Here is a 13,972-nt window from a genome sequence, read left to right as displayed (position 1 = left end):
CATTCAGTCAGGGAGCCCATCAACTTTGTGGAACAAACAGGTGTGAATCAGGTGTCCCCTATTTAAGGATGAAGCCAGCACCTGTTGAACATGCTTTTCTCTTTGAAAGCCTGAGAAAAATGGGACGTTCAAGACATTGTTCAGAAGAACAGCGTAGTTTGATTAAAACGTTGATTGAAGAGGGGAAAACTTATACGCAGGTGCAAAAAATTATAGGCTGTTCATCTTCAATCATCTCCAGTGCTTCAAAATGGACAAAAAATCCAGAGACACGTGGAAGAAAACAGAAAACAACCATCAAAACAGATAAAAGAATAACCAGAATGGCAAAGGCTCACCCATTGATCAGCTCCAGGATGATCAAAGACAGTCTGGAGTTACCTGTAAGTGCTGTGACAGTTAGAAGATGCCTGTGTGAAGCTAATTTATTTGCAAGAATCCCCCGCAAAGTCCCTCTGTTAAATAAAAGACTTGCAGAAGAGGTTACAATTTGCCAAAGAACACATCAGCTGGCCTAAAGAGAAATGGAGGAATATTGTGTGTACTGATGAGAGTAAAATTGTTCTTTTTGGATCCAAGGGCCGCAGACAGTTGGTGAGATGACCCCCAAACTCTGAATTCAAGCCACAGTTCAGTGACGACAGTGAAGCATGGTGGTGCAAGCATCATGATATGGGCATGTTTCTCCTACTATAGTGTTGGGCCTATATATGGCATACCAGGTATGGATCAGTTTGGATATGTCAAAATACTTGAAGAGGTCATGTTGCCTTATGCTGAAGAGGACATGCCCTTTGTCAGATCCCGCTTTTTAGATACACGGCACACGCTCACCCTCCGATGTGTGTTTGTGTACAAAACCAGCTCTCCGTCTCTGGGGTCCGACCTTCGTGTCTCCACGGGTATTACCCGGCAGGGCTGCACAAAGGCTGTTCAAGCTGGTGGCGAGGAGATTCGTCTAGCTGCTCACTGCCTCCATCCGGACGTCCACCCCACTGAAGCTGATCTCGCACCCCGGTCGAAAAGCCTTCTCAGGAACCAGGATACGAACCGGCCACGCCCGTTAACAGCAGCTCTCCTCTTATGGATCAGGGCTCTTGGAATGTTGCTAGATTTTAAATTTAGTGACTCATACAGCGAGTCCCCAGGATGTATTTTCATTAAATACCAGACTAACCTTTTACAGCCTTTTGATGTTGTACACCCAGTAAACTTTAACTTTTACACCTTAAGAAGCATCAATAATCCAATGTCCAAGCTTTAACATTTTAACTGCATGCTTGGAAATTTATTGCAGGTTTTGCAAGTGCCAATAACATAATCAACATAGATTATATGGTGATAATTTCACAACAGTAATTCAAGTATAATTAGAATAATGATTGGCAGAGATTTTTATTTTTAATTCAATAATTCTGACTGATCTTACTTTTGACTGGGACTGGATTGACTTCTTAACCATTTTTTCTAGGAGTGAGGGAAGGAGGTTTTTGAGGCTAGGGTCCCCAGCTCGATGAACTTGATTTCCTCTTCATCAGCTATTAATCGTTAGCTGACCACGATCCTTGTGTGATGTTGTAATCCTTCAGGAAGTTAATCCACATAAGAATTTATTCCGTCTTCAATCAACCAAAAGTTGATCTAATCCATTTTGGTATGCGGTGATGTTCCTTGAGAGAGAAATCGTTGAACATTCCCCACTCAGACTTAAGGCCAGTGGTTACTCTCCGTTGTTCTGCTACTCCGTGACTGGACGGCCTGAGTGGGAGTTGAAAACTCTCTCAAATGATCTTTATGGCTCCAATCCTCTCACTCCACGATTCCAATTGCTGCTCACAAGATGGTCAAGTCTTGTGATCTCCTCGTAGCAGGAGAGTAGTGCCAACAGCACCCCTCCATGGAAGAATAACCCCGTTTTCTGGTGTTTCACAGTTTATATATGTGCTTGACTCTTGTTGTCCTCAGATGATCTTGGTTACCATGGGGACGCTGTTGACTCAAAACCTCCTCCCTTCTCCTTCCACTTTACTGGAAATCCCTGCAGCCCTTACCAGTAACTTATTTCTCAAGTTCCTCTTTTCTGTTAACACTTCAGCTTTTCTGAGAATTCACATTCCTTATCATTCATTTCATATTTTACCAACATCTTAATCATTTGATCAGTTGTTTAACATCAGCTCTTCTTGCCCTGCTTGCGACATCTTCTTCACTTCCTCTTTTTTCTCTGACTCTGCAAGCTTTATGAAAAACAACTCATATAATCATTCATTTCACTTATTTGTAACATACTTTTTCTAATCAACTCTTAATTTTAACACATTAATACTTCATTTGATCATACTTGTCATGTTAGAATCATTCTTAGACATATTCCATCGTCTTCACCACTGAGTTCATTCCGTGGGCTTCCCCATTTGCAATGGAAAAGTCCGGTATGACCTCACTTACTTCTGTAAGGTACCAAACACTGTGCAGTTTAAGCCAACAGCATGTATATTAATTCCATGGCATGTATTATATTCCAAGATGAAAACATGCTGAAAGCAAGCTTAAAGTCATCTTTCCTGACACCTTGAAATGGGTGTTTCAACAAGACAATGACCCCAAGCACACTAGTAAACAAGCAAAATCTTGGTTCCAAACCAACAAAATTAATGCCTCGCAGATGTGAAGAAATCCTGAAAAACTGTGGTTATACAACTCAATACTAGTTTAGTGATTCACAGGATTGCTAAAAAAAAGCAGTTTGAACATAATAGTTTTGAGTTTGTAGTGTTAACAGCAGATGCTACTATTATTGTGAACACCCCCTTTTCTACTTTTTTTACTAATAGACCAATTTCATAGCCTTAAGAGTGTGCATATCATGAATGCTTGGTCTTGTTGAATTTGTGAGAATCTGCTGAATCTACTGGTACCTTGTTTCCCATATAACAATAAGAAATCCAGTGGTCCCTCGCTATAACGCGGTTCACCTTTCACGGCCTTGCAGTTTCGCAGATTTTTTTTTTTTGTCCAATTTTGCATGCTTTTTTTTTTTTTTTTTTTTTTTTTTTTACAGCGCATTGGGTTCTGCATCCTCATCAAGCAGGCCGGTCCGACACCGCGAAGACAGAGCACGCGCATTGTGTTCTGCGTGTCTGTTTATAAGAATCTTCTCGCCCAGAAGAAAAAAGAGTGCCAACAACTACCCATAACTGTGTTCTTCACTCGGAAAAAGACACCTGCACCGAGGCCTTCAGTGGAAAAAGACGCAGCAGCGGAGTGGCGCCAGGACGAAGAGGCGCGGTCAGAGGAACTGTGAAATACAGGTCAGTCACTATTAATAATTTCTTATGTGTCCAACCTCGTCGGTTGATCGTTAAAATTAAATTTGTTAGTTCTAAAAGCCATCATAATTATTTATAGGAAAACGTTCTATTTTTATTTCTCAAACAAATGTTTGGGCCTGAAAACAGGTTGGTCTTATTTTTCTACTAAGGTTTGAACTTTGAGAGCGTTTACACACGAGAGAAAAGTGAGAAAATGTTAATACCTGTTTGAGAAAAGTGTATAAAGTGTGTAGTGAGGGGTTTTACAGCCTTAAAACATCTATAGTAATTGTAAAAAATAATGCTGACTACTTCGCGCATTTTGCCTATTGCGGGCTATTTTTAGAACGTAACTCCCGCGATAAACGAGGGACCACTGTATACTCAAAACCTGGATTAATCTTTTTAGTCACATAGCACTACTATTATTCTGAACACTTCTGTATGTTTTAGTTTTTAAGTAATGCACTAATTTAGAAGGTTTTAGTGTGGACATGCTGTGCCCAGTGCATTATGGGTAATCTCAGTACATTCATGACAGGAGAAATGCATTTGAGATGGTCTGATCAGGCTCCACACAGACAACAGCATTAAACCCTTTGTATATTATGGACATTGTTATTGTGTTTGTTTTATGTAAAAATGCCAGAAGAAGCTCAGATTGCCTCTCCATTATTTTCAATTGGAATCATTGTGAGCTGCAACGCTTCCTCAACGCTTTGCTCTTTAACGTCTTGCTTTTGTCAAACAATGAGTGTCCTCTTTGTTCCAGAGTAATATATATAAGATGTCTGAAATTCGGTTTGCATTTATTAAATTCCATGCATCTTAAATGTAGTAGACATGGATGGGTTATTTTTTTATATACATGCATATACACATATACATACACATACATATACACCCATGCATATGTATATATGTATATATATATATATATATATATATATATATAAAGTGAGGAAAATAAGTATTTGAACACCCTGCGATTTTGCAAGTTCTCCCACTTAGAAATCATGGAGGGGCTGGAATTTTCATCTTAGGTGCATGTCCACTGTGAGAGAGATAATCTAAAAACAAAATCCAGAAATCACAATGTATGATTTTTTTAATAATTTATATGTTACTGCTGCAAATAAGTATTTGAACACCTGTGAAAATCAATGTTAATATTTGGTACAGTATCCTTTGTTTGCAATTACAGAGGTCAAACATTTCCTGTAGTTTTTCACCAGATTTGCACACACTGCAGCAGGGATTTTGGTCTACTCCTCCATACAGATCTTCTCCAAATCTTTCAGGTTTGGAGTTTCAGCTCCCTCCAAAGATTTCCTATTGAGTTCAGGTCTGGAGACTGGCCAGGCCACTCCAGGACCTTGAAATTCTTCTTACGGAGCCCCAGGCTTAGTTGTCCCGGCTGTGTGTTTGGGGTCATTGCCATGCTGGAAGACCCAGCTATGACCCATCTTCAGTGCTCTTACTGAGGGAAGGAGGTTGTTTGCCAACATCTCGCAATACATGACCCCATCCATCCTCCCTTCAATACGGTGCAGTCGTCCTGTCCCCTTTGCAGAAGAGCACCCCCAGAGTATGATGTTTCCACCCCCATGCTTCACAGTTGCGATGGTTTTCTTGGGGTTGTTCTCATCCTCTAAACATGGTAAATGGAGTTGATTCCAAAAAGCTCTAATTTGGTCTCATCAGAACAGTTGTTGTCTTCTACCAAGCTGCTTGCCTGTTGTCCTGTAGTCCATCCCAGCCTTGTGCAGGTCTACAGTTTTGTCCCTGGTGTCCTTAGACAGCTCTTTGGTCTTGTCTCTGGTGGACAGGTTGGAGAGTGATTGATTGAGTGTGTGAACAGGTGTCTTTTATACAGGTAACAAGTTCAAACAGGTGCAATTAATACAGGTAAAGAGTGCAGAATAAGAGGGCTTCTTAAAGACAAATTAACAGGTCTGTGTGAGCCAGAATTCTTGCTGGTTGGTAGGGGATCAAATACTTATTTGCAGCAGTAACATGCAAATAAATTATTAAAAAAATCATACATTGTGATTTCCGGATTTATTTTTTTTTTAGCTTATGTCTCTCACAGTGGACATGCCCAATTTAATTCAATTTTTCAATTTATTTTCATTTATATAATGCCAAATCATAACAGAGTTGCCTCAAAGCGCTTCACATGGGTAAGGTCTAACCTTGCCAACCCCCAGAGCATAGGTGTCAAACTGATTCCAGAAAGGGCCAAGAGGTTGCAGGTTTTCTTTGTAACCACCCACTGCACCAGATGATTTCACTGATTAACTGATTCCATCTGCTCAAAGTGATGTTAATCAGTGAAATCAGTGGTGCAGTGTGTGGTTACAAAGAAAACCTGCACCCTCTTGGCTCTTTCTGGAATCAGTTCGACACCTATGCCCCAGAGCAACAGTGGTAAGGAAAAACTCCCTCTGAGGAAGAAACCTCAAGCAGACCAGACTCAAAGGGGTGACCCTCTGCTTGGGCCATGCTAGAAACATAAATTACAGAACAATTCACGGACAAATATGCAAGAAATGCTATTGGTGCACAGGACAGGAGGATCGCCAACACGAATACAACTCCCATCTCTGGATGGAGCTGCACCTTAAACAGAGAGAAAAAACAGAATCAGGCATCAGAAAGACAAAAAATACTGTATAATTTGCCAGCATTAAACAACAAGAAAAACAGAAATACTAAGGTGATCGCCAGCCACTAGCCCTAAACTTCACTAAAAGACCCAGAATTTAGGTAAAGTTGAGGTCACAGCCCACTCCAATTACTAATAAATGAATTAAAAGCGTAAAACAAAACTGTACCAGTATGCTAGCCATATGAAAGGGAAAATAAGTGCGTCTTAAGTCTGGACTTGAAAGTCTCCACAGAATCTGACTGTTTTATTGCAAAAGGGAGATCATTCCACAGAACAGGGGCATGATAAGAGAAAGCTCTGTGTCCCACAGACTTCTTATTCACCTTAGGGACACAAAGGAGTCCTGCACCCTGAGAACATAAAGCCCGGGCCGGTACGTAAGGTTTAATTAGGTCAGCTAGGTAAGGAGGTGCCAGTCCATGAATAATTTTAAAGGTTAGGAGCAGAACCTAGCAGGAAGCCAGTGAAGGGATGCCAACCCTTCCATGATTTCTAAGTGGGAGAACTTGCAAAATCGCAGGGTGTTCAAATACTTATTTTCCTCACTGTATATATACATATGCACGTGTGTGTGTGTGTGTGTGTGTGTGTGTATATATATATATATATATATATATATATATATATATATTCTATTTCTATCTCATTTCTTATGTCTTGTACTGTTACAAGTATTATTATTATTATTATTGCTTATCCTTGCACACGCTGTTTGATGAGCATTTTCCTCCACTTGCACCCACCTTGTGTTTTTTAAGAGCTGACGTAACAGGTGAATTTCTCCTCTGTGAGATCAATAAAGTTTATCTTTATTTGGAATATTTGTTTTAGCAAGTTTTCAGGGTCTCTACTGCCATCTACATGCCATCAGTAGTGTTCATGGCAGTATTCGCCCTAAGTACTGAGCATCTGGGCACCAGTAGATGGCAGTGTTCTATTTATTTTGACACCGGTTATATCATACGGTTGTCTAATTACAACTTCACTTTGTTTTGCAAATGCCTTTTTTTTAACACAAAAAATGGCATTCTACAAAAGCATTTATATGTAAACACCAACACACATCACATTAACATGTTGGTTTTTACATAGAATGAATGAGTCAACCAATCAGTGTTAGCAGAGGCACATTTTACCCATAATCCCTGTGGCATCCGTCTGTGTTTGTTACAAAACTTCAGAATTAGTGCATTATTTAAAATTAAAAGACATATGTTATATTTTAACTTTGTACAAATGACAGAATTGACATTAATGGAGTTATTCTATCCGTATTAATTTTATTTATAAATCAAAACCATAAGTCAGCACTGCTTTATTTTCCAAGACCTCCGCCTCACTGTGATACTGCTATATTCTGTTAAGGAATAATGACATATGTTTTGTGTGTGTGTAGAGAGTTGACTTTCACTGCTCCTCTCAACTGCTTCACTACTGCAAGCTATGTAGTAAACAGGAGCTTCCAGCAGTGGGCAGGGTGCACAAAGACAGAAATCAAATCAATTTTATTTATAAAGCACTTTCAAAAAAACAGCTGCAGCTGATACAAAGTGCTGTACACAAGGGGACATAAAAGGCAACAAACCACAAAGTACAAATAAAAAACAAGCCCCCCCAAAAAATTAAAACTAAAACAAGTAAAAACAGTTAAAACAACCAAAACAGTTCGAGAATCTCATTCTGTGTTAAAAGCCAGTACATAAAAGTGGGTTCTAAGATTAGTTTTAAAAACACAAAATGAAGAGGCCTGCCTGATGTCGAGCGGTAAATTGTTCCACATCTTTGGAGCCACAACAGAAAAAGCTTGGTCCGTGAGATGCTGACTTATTATTTGGATCTGTGGTCATCTTTGACGCTACCAGAAGCGATCATGGTGTTAAAACTCAAAATCAGCTTGTTAGTTGCAAGTGTACCAGAGACAATGCTGAAAGTTATTGGTTAGCTGTAGCTTCCGATAATTTTTTTGGGTGGTTTTTCGGTTTAGCTTCATAAAAAAAAAACAACTTTTCAGTTTGTTCCGTTATCGATGCTAACTTTTTGGTTAGCTGTGCCCACCACTGCCCATAATACAGCTCTGTGTTTATAGCAAAGGCTTCTATTATTTTAAAACATTTATTTCATTCCTCTTTCACTCAGTAAGACTAGAGCTTTACATCAGACTGTAGCTTAAAAAAAGACTTTAAGACAAATACTTATGTCAGCACCGATTGCTGCATATCCTCAAATTTTACATAGGCTAACAAGGAATGCTCTAGTGCTGTTAAACCAAAAGAGCTGTTTCATTTATGGTCACTAAATATTTGTCTTCTCTCTATCTCAGATTGATGAACCCAACCTATTCGGAAACACAGCCCTACATATGGCATGCCATATGGGGCAGGACACTGTGGCCACTGAGCTGGTGAACTGTGGTGCAAACATCACTCAGTATAACAACCACGGCAGTACGCCATTACATCTGGCTGCCGCCTCCTCCAGCGGGACGCTGTGTCTTGAGCTGCTAATCAACAATGGGGCTAATGTTAATGTACAGGTGAAGACATTTTCTTTGTGGAAGACAAAATGTATAACTTACATTTCAAGATACTGATTTTGTGTATTTTATTTTATTTTTCTGTCTATCATAGAATGCAGAAGGACGGACACCTTTGCATATGGCTGCTTTATATGGGGGCTTCACAGGCTCACAAATTCTAATCCAAAATGGTAACATAAAATGTGTGAATTACAAAACTAGTCAATTTTGGGATAGATCTAAGTAAAGGGCTTTGGGACAGGACATTTTTATTAATTTTTAATGTTGCAACATGAGTCATTTTACTAATGAAATTATTTTTAGAAAACAATGTTATGTTACACTTGGTGAAATTACACTTTGAGGCTCATTCGATAAAGTCAAGAAATTTCAGATTTAATTTTTAACATTTTAAATGTAAAACAGCACGTTTTCATGAAACTATGCTTGAAGGATGACTGTAACCTGATGTAAAACTATTGCCTTTTTGGGGTTAATGTACAAAAAGTAAGAGCAATATTTTTTTTTATTAATTCGTTGATTATTAATTGAAAAAGTGTTGTTTTGGGTCTTGGCAAATGTGCATTCTGACGTGCACTTCTAGTTCATGTTATATTTCCTTGTCCTTCTGAGCACAGGTGCTGAGATTGACTGTGTTGATTTGCATGGGAACAGTCCACTTCATGTTGCTGCAAGGCATGGCCAGGAGTTGTTGATTAGCACTTTGCTGACACATGGTGCTGACCCAGCCAGGTACGTCTGTTTCCCTTCTAAAAAAAAAAAAAAGGGAAAACTGCTTGAATGTAATCTAGTCCACCACCACAAAAGTGTTTAGATGATTTTTAAAATCAGAGTTCAGAGTTTTATTTGTTACACTGCCCTCAATACAAGTATTCACACTCCAAAACTGAGCACATCAGCGTGAACTGAAGTGAGAATGTTGCCCCATAATGTGTGACCTTTTGATGAGGAGGAGGTCAAAAAAGAGTTGATTACAATGGATGTGAAATTTTTCAAAACAATGTAGTGATAAATTACCAAATGATTTGATTGTTTTAAAGCTGATTTGATTAAAACAGTCATGTTGTAGGCAAACCAGTCCCATATTTCATCATTTTCACTGTCTTCAGCCCTATGTTGGTAGGTTTAGTTTGATTTGGGGAAGTGAAGTAATGTAATTTTACCACAAGATGACTTTAATAATTATGGCTGATTTGCACCGGATGATAATAGTTGCACCGGATTTCAGAGGCTGTAGTTGTAATATGTGCTAACAGACTGATACAGAAAATCTATGAAATTAAAACTCAAGTGTGAATATTGGTGGCTTGATATGCAGTATACTATCTGTAAAAAAAAAAAAAAAAAAAAGACTGAAATGGTGCATTTGGACGGAACTAAAGTCACTCACAAAGTGTTGCCACAGTTACTTTGAAATAGTAATGGAATTACTGATTACTCCTTGAAAAAGTAACTTAGTTACTTTACTGATTGCTCAATTTTAAAAGTAAGTTAGATTACTAGTTACTTTATTAGTTACTTTCAGCAGCTGCCAACAACACCCCCCTGTCACCTAAACATGAAAATAACCTGTTTTCGCAGTATTCACTTTATAGTCACCCTTTCTTGACTTCAATAAAAATAAATACTTGTTTCATAAAAAATAAAATAAAGACATCTTTCTTGACCTCATATTTAAATGTTGACAACACTATAACGGTAAAACTTAGCATTTCTAACCTGCATTGTTGATAAATGTAACTATTCTTTCTAATATTTTTCTAACATTTAAATTCTTTCAAAACATTTAAGTTCTTGAAATTATTATTATCATTCCCTCATCTTCAATCGCTTATCCAGGATCGGGTCATGGGAGCAACAGCTCTAGCAGGGGATGTTGTGTGTTGGGGGGTGTGGCTGGACATTTTGGTGTTCTTTTCTTTTCTTTGCTCTCCAGGTGGCATGAAAACTGATTTGTCTGTGGAGAAGGTGCTGGCTGAAGAGTCCTTCACCCTCATCAACATCATGTGCAGCACCTGTGAATGGTGCTCACGTGCAGCCTTAAAGACTTTTAGCTGAAGCAGATAATTGGATGGCGTTCTGCATTTAAGTCATGTGTGATTCAAGCAGAATTGCCGGGAACTCGACCTTGTGATGTTCATTTGTGAGATGCTGAGGACCGCGCCTGGGTTTGACACGTCGAGCCCATGAAGCAGGAAGGGTGAGGGACACATGTTGTCAGCACACATCAGAGGTGATTAAGTGTTTGACTAATTGTTGATAGTAACTTGGTATTTTGTTACGCAGTATATTTGAATTGTGATGAGAATTGTGCAGCTTGCTTCTCACTGCTGTGGCGTGCGGACAAGTGATCCTCCACCTGTTGTGAGAAGCTGCTCATTTGCATAAAGCTTAAAATACAGACCTGAATGTGTTGCTGATAGTGTGTGTCTTTTGAAGGATATTAGTTGTAACTGCTGACTTACCTCACCTCTTCTATGCTTCGCAGAGAGTCGGTTTGTCGTGTCCACCTGGGGGGTGTTTGGCGGTGGTAGTGGGTCCAGGAGCGCCGGGCTTCGATCCTTTTGGGCGCTGGAGAGCGCGCCAGCCTTCACTCCACCAGAAGGATGCTATTTTAGTTTTTACACTCTATTATGCACCAGTGGGTGAAATAAATAAATTGTTTTTGTTATTGGAACCGCTTTCTGGTTATTTTTAGCGCTGGGTTCCGTCTGACGCAGGTCCGCTCCTCAACCCGCGTCGACACATAACAGTAGTTCCCGGCCATTCCATAATGGACCCAGCGGCAGAGGCGGTTCCTTTTGCCGAAAAAGTTCAAGAACACTTGGAGAAAATATGGGAGCAATTACAGCATCTCGCAAACCAAATTAAACAAACAGACGGCCGTGTTACGGAGCTTGCAGCGCAAGCCGTTCTGCTTCCTGCTGCTCCAGCTGCGGCACCATCGATACCGGTGCAGATAACTCCGTCACCCAGAGATTCGGCGTCCGAACCGATTATTTGTCATCCGGAGCCTTATGCGGGAGACGTCGAAGCCTGTGCTTCGTTTTTGATGCAATGTTCTCTGGTTTTTGCTCAGCGACCGGCTTCCTTCTCTTCTGATGGGAGCCGTGTTTCATATGTGACAAATTTGCTCCGAGGTGACGCCTTAGCTTGGGTCACAGCGTTGTGGAGTAACAACTCGCCATTGTTAGGATCCTTTAAGGATTTTTCCCGGGAGTTCCGACTGGTTTTTGACCATCCGGTGAAAACGAATACCGTTGCCCAACGTTTGCTGAATCTCAGGCAGGGGAGGCGGAGTGCGGCGGAGTATTCCGTGGACTTCCGGATTTTTTCTGTTCAGTCAGGTTGGAACGCCGCAGCTTTACGAGGAGTGTTTGTAGATGAGTTAAATGAGTCATTAAAAGACGAGCTGGTAGTCCGTGACGAGCCAAACGATTTAGATGAGCTAATATCGTTGGTGATTCGTCTAGATGATCGGATGACGGAGCGTGGACGCGAGAGAGGGCGGCCATCAGAGCGGGTTTTTTCGTCTCGGGGCTTTCCCCGACACAGATCTGGGCCGCCTCTTCTTCGCCCCACTGAGACTCCTCCGACGGGACCTCTGGCTCCTCTTGCTGACGAGCCCATGCAGCTCGGACAAGCAGAGACCACTGTATTGCCCCGACGTATAAGCGTCAAGAAAGATAATGGTGACGTATCTCCAGGTGTTCTGGGACAGGCAAAATAACACACACACACAAAAAAAAAAAACTTGTATGGGTTAATGTTTTGTTTTCTTTAAATAGGGGTTATAATTTGTTTGGGGAGTCAGAGGCATGTCTGGTGGAGTGAACGTTAGGCGGTTAGAAGCCCGTCTGGGCTCACTTGATCGGTATTTTTTATGTGTTTTTGGGTATTTTCTGTTTGGGTTTTGGGTTGTTTTATTTTGTTGTTTTTTATTTCCCTACATCCCTAACCCCAACCTCACTTGCCCCAAGACCGTTCGTCTTGTGGGTTGTGGGGTGGTGCAGGTTGGTCACACCGAGCGTTCTCAGAAGACCTCTGCACCTGGGGGGGGGGGGTGTTAGGGGCGTTTTTCTTGGTTTGGTTAGGGCCCGGTTCCACTCCAGCCTCGGTGAGCCTTTGTACCGTTCGTCATTGGTGTTGCCGGGGTGTGGTGCAGCGAGGACATACCTCAGTCGGAGGGGTGGGCCGATCTGTTGCCGTTCGCCATTTCGGTAGTTCCACCCCTCCCGAGAGGCTGGGGTATGGTCGTGTTGGGGCACCGGACGTATTTCCGGTTTTCCGCTGCGCCTTGGGGTTGGGGCTGGGTTAGTTTTTCCTGTTCCCTTCCCCGGCTTAATGTTGTGAGCCGTTCGCCAAAATTGAGCCGCCGAGGGGCTCTGGGAGGGACCTGGGGTCTTTCGGGGTGCCGGGGAGGGTGATAGGGTTTACGGTTGTTTTATTTACCCCCGGGGTTGTTTTTGGTAGTCCTCCGGGGGTTGGATTTTGATTTTGTTGTGTTTCCTTCCGGGTTCCACCTCCAGGGTTGATGGGACGGTCCTCTGGGGGGCAATTGGCTTGGGGCCGACTAGCCAAGTGTGGCCGGGTCTGGGGTTCCGGGGTTGTGGGGAGGGTACCTCCTGGGGTTGATGGTACGGTCCTCTGGGGGGCGCCGTTTGCTCCATGTACACCTGGGGACCTTTGTGGGATTCTGGTTCTGGCTGTTCCTCCTGGAACTGGCGGTAAAGGCCTTCTGGGGGGGGTTGGGCTCTGCAGGTCGTTCTGGGGGGGTTGTTTGTTATTTTTCTTTTATGCATTTATGTTTGTATTGTGTTTGTGGGGCTGTGTTGGGTTTTTGCGTTTGGGTGTTTTTCTTTTCTTCCCGGGGTTGGATGGGACGGTCCCCTGGGGAGGTTTTGGGTGGGTTTTGTGTTTTTTCTTGTGTGTTGGATTGTACTGGGGACTGTTTTGGGGTTTTTGTTGCTGCCAGCCGGCCTTCCAGCTGCGGTGCCCTGTCCTGCTGTCTGTGGTGGACCTTAGGAGCGTTGTGCTGTCTGCTTCCTGACGAGGACCCCGGAGGGAGGTGCTGTTCTCGGGCCTGGTCTGTTCGGTAGGGAGGCTTCCCGTTAAAGGGGGGGTACTGTTGTGTGTTGGGGGGTGTGGCTGGACATTTTGGTGTTCTTTTCTTTTCTTTGCTCTCCAGGTGGCATGAAAACTGATTTGTCTGTGGAGAAGGTGCTGGCTGAAGAGTCCTTCACCCTCATCAACATCATGTGCAGCACCTGTGAATGGTGCTCACGTGCAGCCTTAAAGACTTTCAGCTGAAGCAGATAATTGGATGGCGTTCTGCATTTAAGTCATGTGTGATTCAAGCAGAATTGCCAGGAACTCGACCTTGTGATGTTCGTTTGTGAGACACTGAGGACCGCGCCTGGGTTTGACACATCGAGCCCGTGAAGCAGGAAGGGT

The 13,972-nt window shown here is 41.9% G+C and overlaps 1 protein-coding gene across 6 annotated transcripts in view; it reads left to right on the top strand.

Moving 5' to 3' along the window:
• Positions 1–13,972, top strand: part of ankrd52b (ankyrin repeat domain 52b) — a 118,962-nt gene that overhangs the window by 42,712 nt on the left and 62,278 nt on the right. For all 6 annotated transcript variants that reach the window (XR_004559616.1, XR_004559617.1, XM_034166855.1 and 3 more), the window contains exons 8-10: positions 8,303–8,515; positions 8,610–8,688; positions 9,136–9,250. Coding sequence is in view for 4 of the 6 variants with exons in the window: in XM_034166855.1 (XP_034022746.1) it covers positions 8,303–8,515; positions 8,610–8,688; positions 9,136–9,250 (407 nt within the window). In the remaining 2 variants the exon portion in view is untranslated. The remainder of the gene's footprint in view (positions 1–8,302; positions 8,516–8,609; positions 8,689–9,135; positions 9,251–13,972) is intronic.

The sequence above is a fragment of the Thalassophryne amazonica genome, chromosome 3 (genome assembly GCF_902500255.1).
Source record: "Thalassophryne amazonica chromosome 3, fThaAma1.1, whole genome shotgun sequence".
Classification (NCBI taxonomy): domain Eukaryota; kingdom Metazoa; phylum Chordata; class Actinopteri; order Batrachoidiformes; family Batrachoididae; genus Thalassophryne; species Thalassophryne amazonica.
Note: the sequence above shows the minus strand (reverse complement) of the source record. Positions and strands in the feature narration are given on the sequence as shown.